General features: G+C 48.5%; 1 protein-coding gene across 2 annotated transcripts; it reads right to left on the bottom strand.

Annotated features, from left to right (window-relative positions):
- Window positions 1-1188: 1188 nt before the first annotated feature.
- On the bottom strand, window positions 1189-7116 carry Znf324 (zinc finger protein 324). 2 transcript variants are annotated; one of them, XM_013125735.3, is made up of 4 exons: window positions 6615-7116; window positions 4457-4625; window positions 3952-4068; window positions 1189-3067 (listed from the first exon to the last, which is right to left on the bottom strand). In XM_013125735.3, the coding sequence occupies exons 2-4, from the start codon at window positions 4617-4619 to the stop codon at window positions 1656-1658; spliced, it is 1692 nt and encodes a 563-aa protein (XP_012981189.1). In that variant the 5' UTR covers window positions 4620-4625; window positions 6615-7116; the 3' UTR covers window positions 1189-1655. The 2 variants fall into 2 exon arrangements, with proteins under 2 accessions (XP_012981189.1, XP_012981190.1); XM_013125736.3 differs by having other exon boundaries at window positions 4499-4625; window positions 6615-7114.
- Window positions 7117-18511: the final 11395 nt, after the last annotated feature.

Raw genomic sequence — 18511 nt, 5'->3', positions numbered from 1 at the left:
GATGGCTGTGAGCCACCATGCGGTTGCTGGGAAACATGGGTTGCTGGGAACTGAACTCAGGACCTCTGGAAGGGCAATCAGTGCTCTTAACCTCTGAGCCATCTTTCCAGCCCCAAGCCTAGTTCTTTGTTTTTTTTTGAGACAGGGTTTCTCAGTTTAGCCCAGGCTAGCCTCGAACTCGCAGAGATCCTCCTGCCTCTGCCTCCCATGTGTGCTGGGATTAAAGGCCACCATGCCTCCATTTCCCTGTGGGTGTGGCCTCAAGTCCAAATGGGACCTGGTCCAATGAAGGCCACAAGAAGCAAACTCATTCTTATTCACCTATCTGTTCTCACCGTTCAGGGTCTCATACTGGCAAGGGTGCTCTCTGTTCAGCTTTCTGACTTCCAACCAAGGTAGGGATGACAACAGAGGCTGGATGGGGGGGATGGGCTTTGGTAATGGCTGATGGCAGGCTTCAGGCTTAGATGAGGATGGGAATGAATGCTAATGAGGAATCAGCATCTTTGATCTGCAGGAGACCTGAGAGCCAGGTCTTCCCTACAGGTCTCCGTCTCCTGCTGGTGGTTATGCCAGCCCTTTCGCGTCTGGTAGACGAGAGGTGGGGATTGCGGTTGGAGATTGCATTAGTTCATCCAAGTTCAGTCCTGGTTCTGTAGTATGCTCTAGGCCACTTCCATGCCCCCATTTTCTCGTTTGAAGCAGAGCCGCCAATACAAGACACACAAAGCTGCTTACTCTGCAGTACCTGGCACACGTCTGGCAGTGAGTGAGTCGTCTACTTGGGCTTTATTTGGATTCTGTTAGAGCGCTATTCATTTTTGTTTTTTTTTTTTTTTTTTTTTTTTTTTTAGACAGAATCTCACCATGTAGCTTTGGTTGGGATCTGGAACTCATTGTGTAGACAAGACTCTGCCTTCCAAGTGCTGCTTATTTATTTATTTATTCATTTTTGGTTTTTCAAGGCAGGGTTTCTCTGTAGCTTTGGAAGCTCAGTAGACCAGGCTGGCCTCGAACTCACAGAGATCCTCCTGTCTCCGTCTGGGATTAAAGGCATGCAACACCTCTGCTTCAAATACTGGCTTTAAAGGCATGTGATACCACTTCCAGTTGCTAGTGTATTTTTTAACACTCCCCTCCACTGACCCAAATCTTCTCTTTTCATTTTCTCATAGGAGGAAGCTGAGGTTCAGAAACAAACCATTTATTTGCCTGAGGCTTGCAGCAAGGAAACAATGCCCTGAGCCCTGGGGTATGTCTCCAGCTGCTGGTTTGAGCCCAGGCAGATTTCTCTGGCCATCTCTACGTACTGCCTGCTCTTTTCCTGTTTTCATAGCCAGACTCAGGAAATACGGAAGTGGGATAAACATGAAGAGAATGTCTGTGGGTCACCCACTGATTCTGGGGGCAGTCCTGGTCTGCTCCACCAGTCCCAGAGGGTACATGCATATTCCGGCTGCCTCTCCAGAATGGCTTCTTGTCAGGGTGCAGGTGTGAACGGTGACTGAACGGCACATCTTGTCATATGTAAATAGAACCCACTGGCAAGTCTTCCTCACGTAACCAGGCTTCTCAGTGGGTTTGCTGAGGACACAGGCGTTTCAACAGAGAGTGAAAGCCATTCAAAGAAGGCTTGGCAGGGCATGGCTTTGACCTCAGGTCTCAGCTAGTTTGGGGACTGCTGCTGGGCCTATGGCGGCCTTGGGAAATGTACCTTCCAAGGGCCCCCCCAGAGACCTGGCTTGGGAGTGCATGCCGCCCCTGGGCCTCCGCAGGGCCTTCTCTCCCGTGTGGATCCTCTGGTGATGGAAGAGGGCCGGGCGCTCACGGAAGGCGCGGCCACACTGTGTGCACACGAAGGGCTTCTCACCGGTGTGGATGCGCCGGTGACTGAGCAGCACCGAGCTCTTGGCAAAGGCCTTGCCACAGTCCCCGCAGCGGTAGGGCCGCTCGCCAGTGTGCAGCAGCTGATGCTGTGTGAGGTTGGAGCTGTGGCTGAAGGCCCGGCCACACTGCGGGCACGAGAAAGGCTTCTCTCCCGTGTGCACACGCTGGTGCTTGAAGAGCGACGAGCCCTGGCTGAAGGCCGCACCACAAAGGGAGCAGGCATAGGGCTTCTCCCCGGTGTGCGTGCGCTCGTGCTGGATGAGATGCGAGTTGCGGCAGAAGCGGCGGCCGCACTGCGCACAGACATAGGGCCGCCCTCCCGCGTGGATCTTGAGGTGCTGGCTGAGGTTGGAGCCGTGGCTGAAGGCCTTGCCACACTCGCTGCAGTGGAAGGACTTCTCGGCCGTGTGGATGCGCTGGTGACGCACCAGGGAGGAGCTGTGGCGGAAGGCCTTGCTACACACCAGGCACGCATAGGGCGTCTCCCCGCTGTGGATGCGCTGGTGCTGAGTCAGGTGGGACGTCTGGCTGAAGGCCTTGCCGCACTGGGGGCACTCGTAGGGCCGTTCTCCCGTGTGGGTGCGCAGGTGCTTCAGGAGGTCCGAACTCTTCACGAACACTTTGTTGCATGCCCTGCATTCAAAAGGTTTGTCCCCAGAGAGAAGACCTGGGCCCGCCTGGAGAGCATCGCCTAGCTCGTCCCATATTGGGGGCTCGGGAACACCGGGATCTCTCTGAGATTCGTGCCAAGCCCCACTCATTCCACGTGCCTCCTCCGCCCCATGGAGGTCTGGGATGCTTTGGAAGGCTCTCCCAGGGGTTAGCTGCATCACTGGTTTTGGGGGCTGCTTTCCCGGGGCCAGGAGGTCAGAGAAGGCCTTTACTCTGGATGAACCATCTTCAGGAAGCCCCACTGGGGAGGTCAATCTCAGGCTCACAGTTGCCTCACTGCTGCTGGACCCTAGCAGCAGCTGCTCCCAGTAGATCACAGATACCCCCGTGGGTTTCCTCTGCACAGATGGGGAGGCACTCTGGTGTCCCTGCAGGAGTTTTGCATCCGGGCAGGCGTCAGCAGGAGGAAGGGCACTCGGAGGTATCCCATCAGGACTGTCGCAGGTGGTCCCCGGAAGGGCTGCATGTCTAGGCACGTGGTGTCTGCCCCTTGCATTGGAATTGGATCCTGAAGGCGGAGGAAAGATAGTTACTTGGGTCATCTGGCCAGGAAGAGACCACAGCAGAGTGGCTGGGCAGTCAGGGGGACCCTATGAAGTGAGCCTAAAAGGGTAGGGAGAGGGCTGGAGAGATAGGTCAGAGGTTAAGAGCACTGGCTACTCTTCCAGAGGTCCTGAGTTCAATTCCCAGCAACCACATGGTGGCTCACAACCATCTATAATGAGATCTGGTGCCCTCTGCTGGCGCGCAGACATACATGGACATAACAGGATGTTGTGTTCATGATAAATAAATAAATCTTTCAAAAAAAAAAAAAGGGTAGGGAGAAAAAGAGACATAGGCTGGCCTTGGGAGAAGTTGGTAGGGAACAGCCAGCTGACAGTTCTTGGCTCTCCTGACAGCAGTGGCCCTCCATGGTCAGCACTGCACTAGCTGTCCTGGGGACCTTTCTCCCAAACACGCATGCGCTAGCCTGTTTTCTCCTTGTGCTCATCTCTCGAGTCTATGACTGCCTTTCCCTGGCATTATCCCCACACAACACAGCAGCATCCGGGCCTGCGTACAGTGCTGTGCGTGAGGCGCCAGGAACAGCCTGGCCGGAAGTGTTCAAGCAACAGCTGGGAAGAAGGAATGACCCCACACATGTGACAGGGGATGTGGAAGGAGATGTCACACAGCACAGGCAAGGGAGGGTCTCAGGAGTCGTTTCCTGCACGGATCTGTGCCCTTCAAGTTTCTCCTTTAAGGGAAGGCCACAGGATGAGAAAGGGGTTCAGGAAGGGAAGGGAGCTAGGCTGGAGACAGGAAATGAAGGTGTCTGTGATACCACGAAGGGGAGACCGGAGTAGCCCAGGTTGGCTCTGAGGTCACCCGAGGCAGAGTCTAACTCACCAAGGCTGGGTCTCCGGCAGGTGCTCCTGCCCGGGCCTGGATTTGTCCTATTGGGAACCCAGGGTTCCTCGCCACGCTGGAGTTGGATGATCACACGAGGCCGGGAGACGGAGAGTCCTGTGAAGGGAGAAGGAATATGTGAGGTCAGTCCCAGCTCAGGACAGTCCAGCCCCAGTGGAGAGCAGGATGAGGAGCCAAATCATGGATAATCAACTATGTAATCTAGGTACCCAAAAGGTCATACCACACAGGAGGCCCACAGGGCCAGCTCAAAGGTTCTCATAAGAAACCAAACGAAGGGGATAGAACCTAGGCACAGAAGAATATAGCCAGCCAGCACCTCAGGGATACAGGAAATGGTTGAGCTTATCAGACTGCATATGTTCAGGGCCCCGACCTTCCTCACATGGCCCATGGACAGAGGGCCCTGCTCACAGACAGCTAGGGAGGTGAGGGGACAGTTGTAATGGCCCCCAAACCTGGTACCCTCAGCTAGCTGCCATACCTGGTCCCAGCTTTGCTTCCAATGGAGGATTCAGGACTTTACCTATGGAGTCTACAAGTGCGAAGTTTTCCAGCATTACATGGCGGTACAGGGCTCTCTGGGCTGCATCCAGGAACATCCACTCTTCCTGGGAGAAGTACACAGCCACATCCTCAAAGGCCATCAGGCCCTACAACAGCAAGAACAAGACAGTGTCTGTGTGAGGCAGGAACAGCTCCTTGTCTTAATGGCTATCTCCCCTTGATGCTTCTCAGACACTTGTCTAACTTCCCTGGAGGCAGAGGCAGGTGCGTGGCTCTGTGAGTTCAAGGCTAGCCTGATCTACATAGTAAGTTCCAGGACAGCCAGGGCTAATGTAGAAAGATCTTGTCTCAACACACACACACACACACACACACACACACACACACACACACACACACACACAAAATAGCTGGGTGATGATGGTGCACGCCTTTAATCCCAGCACTCAGGAGGCACAGGCAGGTGGGTCTCTATGAGTTCAAGGCCAACCTGGTCTACAAAGTGAGTTCCAGGATAGCAAGGGCTGTTAAATAGCAAGGGCTGTTAAACAGAGAAACCCTGTCTCAAAAAAACAAAAGAAAAAGAAAAAAAAAGAAAAACGAATGAAGGAAGGAAGAAGGAAAGAAAGAAACCCAAACCACACACTCACAAAGTTGGCCCTTTAGAAAGAGCATAAATAGATAATTGCAGTCACTGTGCTATGGGGTGAGGGTAGGGGAGTGGCCTCATCAACTCAGTAGACATACAGGAAGTCAATCTTTCTTCCACACCAGTGTTTCATTTCCTTTCTGCTCTTCATCGACTCCTCCCCTTGCTCAGCTACCTGCTGGATTCTTCGCTCTCAAATCCTAAGTGACAACTCCTGATCAAGTCTGTGAAACTATCCCTCTTCAACTCTCAGGGCCCGGCGCAAGACACCAGGATCAGTTACCTGGACGTGTATCGCTACTTCAGGCCCGCCAAACCAGTCCACGCTGGGACATCACACACTCCTGGTCTTTTCCACATCTACAGTGGTTCCATCGTCCCAGGAGCTTAAGCTGACAAGTAGGAGAGTTCACAGCCCAGTCCACACTCAACCCCGACCCATCAGCACATCTACCCATAATTCAGTCACCTTAACCACTACCATTACTAACGAGGTCCAGGGCCCACAGTCATCCCCATGGAGTATGGGGGTAATACTTTGTTCTGCATAATGATACCTACTCCATGTCTGTTCTACACTCAGAAAAAGATGGGATGCTTTTAAAACCCTACCAGAGGGGCTGGATGTGGTGGTGTGTACCTTTTATATCAACATTCAGGAGGCAGAGGCAAATGGATCTCTGTGAGTTCAGGGCCAGCCTGGTCTGCGTATCAAGTTGCAGACCAGCTAGATCTACATAGCGAGACTATCTTAAAACAAAACAAAACTGGGATGAGATCATGACAGATGGCTCAGTGGTTAAGAGCGTTTGCTGCTTTTCCCAGAGGACATGAATTCAGTGCCCAGCATCCACATTAGATGAGATGGCTCACAAGTGCCTGTAACTCAGCTCCAGGGTAACCGACACGCATGTGCATAAACCCCCCACACAAATGCACATAATTAGAAAAAAGTCTTTTTTTAAAACCCTAACTGGGAAACGGTCCAGTCTATGTTTAAAGCACTCTGTGTCTTCCAATGCCTTAGGGACAAAGTTCTAACTCCTCTGCCTAAAATTTCAACCGCACAAGACCTCCCTTCCTCGAACATTCCACATCTAAGTTGCCAAGTTCCAGGCTGGGAATGTAGCTCAGTTCGTAGCACATGCACAAGGCCTTAGGTGGGTGGTGCGTGCCTGCAAACCCAGCACTTGAGAAGTGGGGGCAGGGGGAACCAGAAATTCAAGGCCATTCTTGGCTATGCAGCTAACCTGAGGCCAGCCTCAAAAGAGGAGACGCTGCCTTCCACCTATCAAAAAGTCTCTGCTTGGCTTTTGCAGGCGTGGGTCCTTCCGTTTAACTTTCTTCCATCCCTTACCCTCTTGGCTGTCGGGTGTGAGCCTTCCACACCGGCCAGCCTCATTGACCTGGGCTATGGTGCTGGAAATAATAGCAAGAGGGCAAGCCAGGACGCCTGGTGGGTCCCTGGAAGGATCTCTGCACTCACCGGAGCTGCATCTGTCAGTGGCCAGGTCGCCGCGGTTCGAATCTGCCATGGGGGCGGGGCACGGCGGGCGGGAGACCCGGGCCTAGCCCGTCCCCGCCCACGGCCTCGCGCAGCCCGCCGGGGCCTCAGTTTCCCGGTTAGACAAGGGCGTGGCACGCCCAGAGGACCGCTGAAGGACTGCGGCTGGGGGATGGAGACCACGCGGCTCCGGGAACGGAACTAACGGTCTCAACCGCCACCTACGAGTCAACGAGGGAAACTGAGGCTCGGAGGAGGGGGCCCGCCGACTTGCAGAGCGGACCTGGGCTGAGCCACGGCCCGAAGCGGGCAGCTGCGAGGACCGGTCCTCACTTGCCCTAGTCTTGGGGTCCCCAAGAACCTCTTGAAGAACGCAGAATCGGCCCGGACCCTCACGCACCAATCGGGATCACCCGTGTGGCCCGAAGTCGGTCTGCAAACTGACAACCGAGACCGCCGGAAGCCCCGCCTCCCCGGCTCGCCTGGGCCAGTGCACGCTGCTGATGCTGGGGCAAACGTAGTTCCTGCTGGCTTGCCTGAATGACAGGCGGTGCTTTCCCGGTAACCATGGCCACGGCCAAGCATCTTCCTCCCCCTTCCTTCCCCCCTCCTCCCCCAGCCCTGGCGGAATGCTGGCAAGAGATTTGCGACCACCCTCAGCTTTGGACGCTGTCTGAGCATCAGCAGGGTCTCCTGGATAGGTTCCCGCGCCCGGTAGGCGGTCCTGGACCAAAAAACTAGAGATGAAGAAGTGGAACTTCGTGGTTTCCGGAGGCAGGGGATACCAACCAGGCGCACAAAAGAAAAAAAAAAAAAAAAAGTAACAAGAACCGCGCCTTGAGAGGCAGAGCAGCAGCCAGTCTGGAAGTTTACGCCTTGAGTCTCAGCACTCGGGAGGCAGAGTGGATCTCTGTGAGTTCAAGGCCTGCCTGGTCTACAGAGAGAGTTCCAGGACAGCCAGGGCTGATACACGGAGGGAAAACTTGTCTTGAAAATACAAACAAACAAAACCTAAAATAACAAAGCGAAACGGAAAACGTGTGTGTGTGTGTGTGTGTGTGTGTGTGTGTGTGTGTGTGTGCTGAAGAGATGATTCAGTGGTTAAGAGCACTAGCTGCCCTTCAGGATAACCCGAGTTCAATTCCCAGCACCCACATAGCAGCTCAAAACTGCCTGTAACTCCAGTTCCTCGCACAGACATACATGCAGGCAAATGCACACCAGTGCACATGAAATAAATAAGCGTTAGACCCTATCCAAATAAAACAAAACCCAATTTGACCCTAGCCTGGTGGTGTACTCCTTTTTTTTTTTTTTTTCCAAGACAGGGTTTCTCTGTATTGTTTTGGAGCTGTCCTGGAACTCGCTCTGTAGACCAGGCTGGCCTGGAACTCACAGAGATCCGCCTGCCTCTGCCTCCCAAGTGCTGGGATTTTAAAGGAGTGCGCTACCACCCCCCTTCCACCCTGCCCCCCCCCCTCGCAGTGCGCTCCTTTAATCCCAGTACTCAGCAGGCAATGTGGCTCACAACCATCTATAGTGGGATCTGATGCCCTCTTCTGGCATAAAGGCGTACATGCAGATAGAGCTCTCACATTAAATAAATAAATAGATGAATTTTTAAAAAATGTTATAATGGGTTGGGAGTGGTGGCACACACTTTAAATCCCAGCACTTGAGAGGCTCTTCCAGAGGTCCTGAGTTCAATTCCCAGCAAGCACACAGTCCATGTGGAGGATCACGACCATCTATAATGAGATCTGGTGCCATCTTCTGGCCTGCAGGCATGCATGCAGACAGAACACCGTATACATGATAAATAAATCTTGGGGAAAAAAATAGCAGTATTTGACTACACAGTGAGTTGGCTACATGGGACCCTGTCTCCAAAGGAAGAAAGTGACCAGTGAGATGGCTCAGCAAGGAAAGGCACTTGTCACCAATCCTGACAACCTGAGTCCCATCCCCAGGTAGAAGAGAACTGATGCCCACAAGTTGTCCTCTGAGCTGTACTTGGTGTCACAGCACATAGGCACCCACACCCATTCCCTCCTTTAAGGAAAGAAGAGGCTGGCTGTGGTGGTAAAAGCCTTTAACCCAACACTCCAGAGAGAGGTGAGTTCAAGGTCAGCCTGGTCTATGAAATATTTCCAGGCCAGCTAGAGCTAAAGAGTGAGACCCTGTCACAAAAAAACAAAACAAGGAGTTGGAGAGATGGTGTGACACTTCCTGATCTTGCAGAGGACCCAGGTTTGGTTCACAGCACTCACATCAGGCTTCTCCCAACTTCCTATAATTCCAGTGTCAAGGGATCCAACGCCTTCTAAGTACATCTGTACATATGTAATGCACATAAACTCATGCAGGAATTTATTATCAATGTATTGAAACCCAGTATAGTTGGGAAAAAATAGTTCCCTGGTGTAATACAATCCTAATTGCACAAGGAAGTGTAATTACATTGAAATTCAACTCAGGATACATGTATTTCTTCCAAGAAATAGAGATAGGTTCCCTGTAATAGTTTAAGGGCTAGTCATACAGACAGCAAAGAGGGTCATTTGGGATATTAGCTACCTCTGGCCATGGTTGTGGGAGCCTCCGACTATTAGGGTCGTTTAGATTACTAGCCACTTATGGTCATGGTTGTAAGAGCTTGATATAGCCTGACCCCACAGATAATACAGATCACCAGGCTGCCAATCACGGATGGAAGAACTGGTTTTTCATCTTTTCCACTGGAAAGACAATCCTGTATGCTTAACATTCCAGGTTTCTCTGGAGATCTGTGGGAATAAGGACCTTCATACTATGCTCCCAACATCAGGAGGTGGTAATGACTAACATGTTTATGTTCTGGTCCTATAACCCCACCTTACCAAATCCCCCATTTGGAAACACCTTACCCCCTCTCCCCCATTTATGAAAACCTTGTCTTTCTCACATCTGGGGCTTGCTCTCTAAAATCCTGACTTAGGGTGAGACAGATGGCTGGCCAGTCTCGGGTGCACCTCTAAAATAAAGCATGTTTGAGTGGATAATCGTGGATTTGGTCTTTATCTTTGAACTTTTCAGCTTTAACACAAACACAACAAAACCATAGAAGCACACCTGGGGGTACAGGTCTGTAATCCCAGGTATTTGGGAGGCTGAGACAAGAGGATTGCAAATTCACAGTCTGGGCTGTGTAGTGAGTTCAAGGCCAGGCTAGGCAATTTTGTTATAGTCTCAAAATAAAGAAATACAGAGGGCTGGGAGTGTAGCTCAGTGGTAGATAAGAAAGGAAGGAAGAAAGGGAGGGAGGGAGGGAGGGAACACAGGCTAGGAGGTGGTGGTACATGCCTTTATTCCCATCACTCCAAAGGCAGAGGGAGTTTGAAGCCAGCATGGTCTACAGAGCAAGTTCCAGAACAGCTAAAACTGTTATATAAAGAAACCTTGCCTCAGAAAACCAAATGGAAAAAAAAAAAAAAAAACAAAGAAACAAAGAAAAAAGCCCAAGAGTGGTGATTTCTACAAACTACCATAGGGACTGTAGAGTCTGCCTGAAAGGTGTAAGTTTTCTGTTTCTTTTTTTTTTTTTAAGATTTATTATTTATGTCTAAGACCAGTAACACAAGTGTCAGTTCCTGCTGGAAAGGGTATGGAGCAAAGAGAACACTTTTCCATTGCTAGATGGAGTAGGAATTTATAGGGCCACTGCGGAAATCAGTATGGCAGTTCCTCAGAAAGCAGGGAATTGGTATAAGCTGTTCTTTGAATTTCTGGTAGATTTCTGCACTGAGGCCATCTGGACCTGGGCTTTTTTTGGTTGGGAGACTTTTGATGACTGCTTCTATTTCCGTGGGGGTTATAGGTCTATTTAAATTGCTTATCTGTTCTTGATTTAGTTTTGGCAAGCGATAGCTATCCAGGAAGTTGTCCATTTCCTTTAAATTTTCGAATTTTGTGGAGTACAGGTTTTCAAAGTATGACCTAATGATTCTCTGGATTTCCTCAGAGTCCATTGTTATGTCCCCCTTTTCATTTCTGATTTTGTTAATTTGCGTGTTCACACTCTGCTATTTGGTAAGTTTGGACAAAGGTTTGTCTATCTTGTTGATTTTCTCAAAGAACCAACTCTTCCTTGCATTGATTCTTTGTATTGTTTTCCTAGTTTCTACTTTACTGATTTCAGCCCTCAATTTGATTATTTCCTGGCGTCTACTCCTCCTGGGGGAGTTTGCTTCTTTGTGTTCTAGAGCTTTCAGCTGTGCTGTTAATTCTCTAGTATAACTATTCTCCAGTTTCTCCATGTGGGCACTTAGTGCTATGAACTTCCCCCGTAGCACTGCTTTCAAAGTGTTCCATAGGTTTGGATATGTTGTGTCTTCATTCTCATTGAATTCTAGGAAGTCTTTAATTTCTTTTTTTATTTCTTCTCTGACCCAGGAATAGTGAAATTGTGCACTATTCAATTTCCATGAGTTTGTAGGGCTTCTGCAATTTGTGTTGTTGTTGAATTCTAATTTTAAAGCATGGTGGTCTGATAAGATGCATGGAGTTATTCCAATTTTTTTGTAGCTGCTGAGGTTTGATATGTTGCCAAGTATGTGGTCGATTTTTGAAATGGTTCCATGTGGTGGTGAGAAGAAGGTATATTCTTTTTTTGTGGATGAAATGTTCTATAGATGTCTGTTAATCCCAGTTAGGTCATTACTTCTATTAGACCCTTTGCTTCTGTATTCCACACAATAGAAGCAGAAGGGTCTTTGCCAAACTCTTTCTACGAGGCTTCAATAACCTTGATCCCCAAGCCACACAAAGACACAACTAAGAAAGAGAACTTCAGACCAATATCCCTCATGAACATTGATGCAAAAATACTCAATAAAATACTGGCAAATCAGATCCAAGAACACATCAAAACATTCACCACAATCAAGTAGGTTTCATCCCAGGGATACAGAGATGGTTCAACATACGAAAATCCATCAACGTAATCCACCATATAAACAAGCTGAAGAAAAAAACCACATGATCATCTCACTAGATGCTGAAAAAGCCTTTGACAAAATCCAACACCCCTTCATGATAAAGGACTTGGAGAGATCTGAGATCACAGGAACATACATAAACATAATAAAAGCTATATAGAGCAAACCAACAGCCAACATCAAACTAAATGGACAGAGACTCAACGCAATTCCTCTAAAATCAGGAACAAGACAAGGCTGTCCACTCTCTCCATACCTTTTCAATATTGTAGTTGAAGTTCTAGCCAGAGCCATAAGACAACAAAAGGAGATCAAGGGGATACAAATTGGAAAGGAAGAAGTCAAACTTTCACTATTTGCAGATGATAGGATAGTTTGCATAAATGACCCAAAGAACTCTACGAGGGAACTCTTACAGCTGATTAACACCTTCAGCAAAGTGGCAGGCTACAAGATCAACTCAAGAAAATCAGTAGCCCTCCTATATACAGATGATAAAGGGCTGAGAAAGAAAGCAGAGAAACATCACCCTTTACAATTGCCACAAACAATATAAAATACCTTGGGGTAATGCTAACAAAACAAGTGAAAGACCTGTATCACAAGAACTTTGAATCTTTAAAGTAAGAAATTAAAGAAGCCCTCAGAAAATGGAAAGATCTCCCATGCTCTTGGATAGGTTGGATCAATGTAGTAAAAATGGCAATCCTGCCAAAAGCAATCTACAGATGCAATGCAATCCCCATTAAAATACCTGCACAATTCTTCACAGACCTTGAAAGAACAATAATCAATTTTGTATGGAAAAACAAAAGACCCAGGATAGCCAAAACAACCGTGTTCAACAAGGCAACGTCCGGAGGCATCACCATCCCTGACTTCAAACTCTATTATAGAGCTATAGTCCTGAAAACAGCTTGGTATTGGCACAAAAATAGGCAGGTAGACCAATGGAATCGAATTGAAAACCCACACATGTATGAACATCTGTTCTTTGACAAAAAAGCTAAAAATATACAATGGAATAAAGAAAGCATCTTCAACAAATGGTGCTGGCTTAACTGGAGGCTGGCATGTAGAAGAATGCGGATCCATCCATGTTTATCGCCATGCACAAAACTTAAGTCCAAATGGATCAAAGATCTCAACATAAATCCAGCCACACTGAACCTCTTAGAAGAGAAAGTGGGTGGTACCCTTGAACGAATTGGTACAGGAGACAGCTTCAAGAACATAACACCACTAGCACAGACAGTGAGATCAACAATTAATAAATGGGACCTACTGAAACTGAGAAGCTTCTGTAAGGCAAAGGACACAGTCAGCAAGACAAAAAGACAGCCCACAGAATGGGAAAAAATATTCACTAACCCCACATCTGACAGAGGGCTGATCTCCAAAATTTACAAAGAACTCAAGAAGCAAGTCTCCAAAACACCAAAGGATCCAATTAAAAAGTGGGGTACAGAACTAAATAGAGAATTTTCAATAGAGGAGTCTAAAATGGCTGAGAGGCACTTGAGAAAGTGCTCAACATCCTTAGCCATCCAGGAAATGCAAATCAAAACAACTTTGAGATACCATCTCACTCCTGTCAGAATGGCTAAAATCAAAAACACCAAAGACAATTTATGCTGGAGAGGATGTGGAGAGAGGGGAGCACTCCTCCACTGCTGGTGGGAGTGCCAACTCATACACCCACTTTGGAAATCAGTATGGAGATTCCTCAGGAAAATGGGAATCAATCTACCACAAGACCCAGCAATTCCACTCTTAGGCATATACCCAAAAGATGCCCATTCATACAACAAGGATGTCTATTCCACTATGTTCATAGCAGCATTATTTGTAATAGCCAGAACCTGGAAGCAACCTAGATGCCCCTCAACTGAAGAGTGGATAGAGAAAATGTGGTACATTTACACAATGGAGTATTACTCAGCAGAAAAAAAAAAACAATGGAATCCTGAAATTCGCAGGGAAATGGATAGCACTGGAAGAAACCATCCTGAGTGAGGTAACCCAGTCACAAAAAGAGAAACATGGCATGTACTCTCTCATATATGGATTTTAGACATAGATCTGGGGAGGGCTGGCCTACAATCCCATGGCCAGAGAGTATGGGAAACAGAACCTTCATTCAGTGGCTGATGGAAGAAGAGGCAGACTCCCACGGTTAAGTACTGAACTGAACTCAAGAAATCCAGTGACAAAGAGGGAGGATTGATGACCAAAGGGATTAAGACTGGGCTTGTTTAACCCCCAGAAACAGCTGACCTCACAAGGGTTAACTCTTGAATCCCAGACTGATGCCTGGGAATCCAGCATGGGACTGATCAAGACCCCCTGAATGTGGGTGTCAGTGAGGAGGCCTAGGTAATCTATTGAGCCTTGGGTAGTAGATCAGTATTTATCCTGGGTACACAAATGGACTTTGGACTCCCATCCAACAGTGAGAGATGTACTCTCACCCTGAACTCCTAGGGGAGGGTCCAGGCTCTGCCCTGGATGAAATGACAGACTATGGACACCCCCATGGAGGGCCTCATCCTCCCTGGGGAAATGACGGGATATTGGGGGGGGTTGGTGGGAGGGTGTGGGAGGAGGGGAGGGAAAGGGAGAGGGACCTGGAACTGACTTGTGAAGCAACCTTGTTTCTAATTTAAATTTAAAAATAAAAAATATCTAAAAAAAAAAAAGAAAGAAAGCAGGGGATTGATCTACCTCAAGATCCAAGTAAACCACTCTTGGGCATATACCCCCCCAAAATGACCCATTGTACCACATGGACAGTTGCTCAGCTATATTTATCTTAGTTTTATTCATAACAGACAGAAACTTGGAAAGAATTAGATGTCCCTCAACAGAAAAATGGATGAAGAAATTGTGGTACATTGACTCAGTGGAGTACTCCTAGGCTGTTAAACAAACTGACACCATAAAAATTTTAAGGAAAGCCGGGCGTTGGTGGTGCACGCCTTTAATCCCAGCACTCGGGAGGCAGAGGCAGGCGGATCTCTCTCGAGGCCGAGCTGGACCGACAGCCTCCAAAACAATACAGAGAAACCCTGTCTCATAAAACCAAAAATAAATAAATAAATAAATAAAATTTAAGGAAAATGGTGAGGTAACCCAGACCAGGAAAGAAAATTATATATGCATTCACTTATACGTAGATATTAGCCTCTAAGTAAATAATAACCAAGCTACCATCTGTATTGATTAGAAAGCTATGGGCCCCACAGATCTCCCTGGAATGTGGGACAGTTGTCGGGGATCATTCCGTGTGAATGTGGTGTGGAGAGGGAGTGTGCAGGAAAGATGGCTGGAATTGTTAGGCATTTGGGGGGTGGGGTGTAAACCTAATGCAGCAGAGAAAAAAAAAAGACTTATTCATTCAAAACGTATACAGAGTTATGTCTACATGTGTGTCTGCAGGCCAGAAGAGGGCGCCTGATCTAATTACAGATGGCTGCCAGCCACCGTGTGGTTGCTGGGAAGTGAACTCAGGACTCTGGGAAGAGCAGCCAGAGCTCTTAACCTCTGAGCCATCTCTCCAGTCCTCTTTTCTGTCTTTTTTATCTTTCAGATAGGGCAGAGTATGCTTTTTCTGGTCCTTTGGTCTGCCTTATTTTCTGAAGCTCCCCTTTCTCCTATGTCACCTCGTCACCTCTCTAAAGGAAGGCTGTAGAGCTAAAAAGATGGCTCAGTGGGTAAGAGCACTTGTGTAAGCATGGAGACCTGAGTTCAAATACCTAGCATCAGCCAGGCAGTGGTGGTGCACCCCTTTAATCCTAGCACTAGGGATAAAGAGGCAGGTTCGACCTCTGTGAATTTGAGGCCAGCCTGGTCTACAGAGCAAGTTCCCGGATAGCTAGGGCTATTGCACAAAGAAACCCTGTCTTGAACCCTGCCCACCAAAAAAAAAAAAAAATCCTCCTCCCCTTTGCTGGTGAGATTGCTACCAAGCCCCAGTGATCTGTGAGTTGTCCTTTGACCACATAAATACCATGGCAGGCACACATAAATAATTGTAATTAAATTTTTTTCCAGGTATAGTAGCTCATTCCTTTAATCCCAGTACTCAGGAATCAGAGCCAGGAAGGTCTCTGAGTTCTAGGCTATCCTGGTCTACATAGACACTACTTGGACAGCCAGGGCTATATAGTGAGACTCTGTCTAAAACAAACAACAAAACAGTCTCCATCATCCATTTATAAAAGCCAGACATGGCTACACATGCCTGTAACCACAGCACTCAGGGGGGTGGAGATAGGGAAGATCGGATTTCATTGGCCAGTCAGCCTAGTGAAATGGTGAATTTCAGGTTCAGTGAGAGACCTTGTCTTATAAAGCAACAAGATTCAAGGGACACCAAACATCCTAATGTCACCTTCATACACATAAAACACACACACACATGCCAGGCGGTGGTGGCGCACACCTTTAATCCCAGCACTCGGGAGGCAGAGGCAGGCGGATCTCTGTGAGTTCGAGGCCGGGCTGGACCGATAGCCTCCAAAACAATACAGAGAAACCCTGTCTCGTTAAACACACACACACACACACACACACACACACACACACACACACACACACACACACGAAAATTTCAAAGTTTGTAATTGTGCCCAAGTTGCAAAGTTCCCAGAGACCACCAGGAAGACAGACCCACTAAACTGCAAAAGCAAGGTTCTAATTGTTCATCCACCCATGACAGGGGCTAGCTGTCAGCAGCAGCCTCCAGAGGAAGTAAAGTTCCCTGTCTACTGTTAGGTTTTAAAGACATAAGTTACAGGATTACATCAGTAAGTACGGGTTGGTTTCTGAGTGGTTGACATTTGGGAACAATTAGGAGAACTTCTCAAAGTCATATTTTGGCATGAAATGCCTGTGTACCAATTATTTTCATTGGTCAATGCTGAGAAGGAACATTCTGTGGTGTCATGTTGCCTGCAGGTGGCCTGTTGTACATAACTATCAATAGTTTTCAGAGCTAAATCCTGGAGACTACAGGGGAGGTTTTGGTCCCCCCTCCCTGGAGTTTCTTTTGTGGCCAAACAGTTCCCAGGAACCAAGTATCTAGGAGGCCTGGGGGGAGAGGGAGATCTGGAGTTACTTTGTGTTCAGTTTTGGCCCTAGACTCTGGGAGAGGAGAGGATCTGGAGTTTCCTTGTGTCAGTGGCCTACGTGTCTTTTCTGTAGCCTGTCATGGTTGCTAAAGCAGGGGCTGAGTGTGCCTGTGAAACTGAATTACTAGTAAGTTCTTTAATGATGGTTAAAGCCTTTGGGTCAGAATCTAAGTAGAAGGGCACCCCTTGTCATTAAACAAAGGAGCTGGGGAACGGGGTGCTTCCTGGGTATCTCTAAAAGGAAGGCCCCGAATGAAAGTATCGGGTATGGTCAGTATTAGCCCCACATTGCAGGGGCCATTTATCGCAGACTGATGTCTTTGGGACTGCGGTCAGAACCAGCCGAACAACTCCAGGGGAGTGTGGTTGAGGGAAAGCCTAGCTATCCAACGATGTTAAAGAAGAGGTGGAGACATCTGGTTGTATCAGGAAGGCAATCAGTTAACACTGAAGGCCACAGCTGTTCCATCATCTTTTTTTTTTTTTTTTGAGACAGGGTTTCCCTGTGGCTTTGGAGGCTGTCCTGGAACTCGCTAGGTAGACCAGGCTGGTCTCCATCATCTTAAGTAACCTTTCAAAGGTGGGGGCGATGGCGGAAGACATCTATTCTCATGTATAAAGGCTGATAGCAAACATTTCCCTTAATCCTAAAGACACTCCTTTGCAGCACGTACTTAAGCCCCCAGGCACCCCGCACCAGCACAGCTCACTAGCCTTCAGGATGGGTGTAGACTCGCCCTGGCCTGAGGCTATTGCTATTTAGAATCAAAGCCATTCTCCACGGAGACCAGGCCGTCCGACCTCTAAAAGGCAATAGAAATTCTGTGCTCTCCAGAACTCGTGGCTGGGTGGAACAGACATGAAAGTTAATCTACATCCATGTCCTTTAATTCGGGACTCCATTTTTCAAGGCCCTCTGAGGTGCAGCCTGAGCGTTGCCATGGAGAGCACAAAGCGTTCTCCTCGTCCAACGCATGCTGGGTTGAAACTATTCACACCCCGGATAAAGAGCTTTTTCCAGCCCTGTGTGCTGCGGAGGCGTGACTTCCTGCCACCCTCTTGTAGACATTTGCTTTGCTCGACTAGTGGTTACGCAATGCCTTTCTGGAGCGCTGTCCTTTTGCTTAGTGGGCATCTCCACGGGACCCCCAGGGAGGGATAGCCAGGAGGACAGTACTTAAAGCGGGTGTCTTCCGTCCTCGTTCCCGTGCCCCCAAAGGTGGTGCACGTGGCCTTGAGTGCCCCGAGCACGACATCGGCTCATGGTCACCTCTCCCGGTAAATTTGAGGGTATTGCTGAGTCCTCAGGACATGCCAGGGTTCTGATGGCGGCACCGCCACCAAAGGACTAGCACTGCGAGTGAGTTGGGTGTGCCCCGAGGCTCACACTCATGCCTGCCTGGCAAGGGTGTCTATGAACTTCCTTTCTCCCCCTTCTCGCTGTCTTGTTTTGATACTGGGATCCCTATATTCACATCAGGCTAAAGGTCCCCAAACTCCCACTATGTGTTATATGGAGGGTTACCTACTTCCGGGGGACCGTGAAGTACAGAAAGCTATTGAATGCATAGGGACGGCTTGTGCAGTTGCTTGAAAGCGAAGCCAAGCTGGAGTATTCAGGATCTGTTACGTCGTGCGTGGGGAGAGGAAGACAAGGTAGAGTGGAGATCTGAAGAACTTTGAGAGGTGGTGGGAGCCTCGGCAGGTTGAAGCATCCTAGATGGGTGATCTCATGTTCCCAAGCTCCCTCTGGCCGACCAAGATCGATGCG

This window comes from Mesocricetus auratus, unplaced genomic scaffold, assembly GCF_017639785.1.
Source record: "Mesocricetus auratus isolate SY011 unplaced genomic scaffold, BCM_Maur_2.0 Super-Scaffold_100038, whole genome shotgun sequence".
NCBI classification, from domain to species: domain Eukaryota; kingdom Metazoa; phylum Chordata; class Mammalia; order Rodentia; family Cricetidae; genus Mesocricetus; species Mesocricetus auratus.
This window is presented reverse-complemented; position numbering and strand designations above follow the sequence as displayed.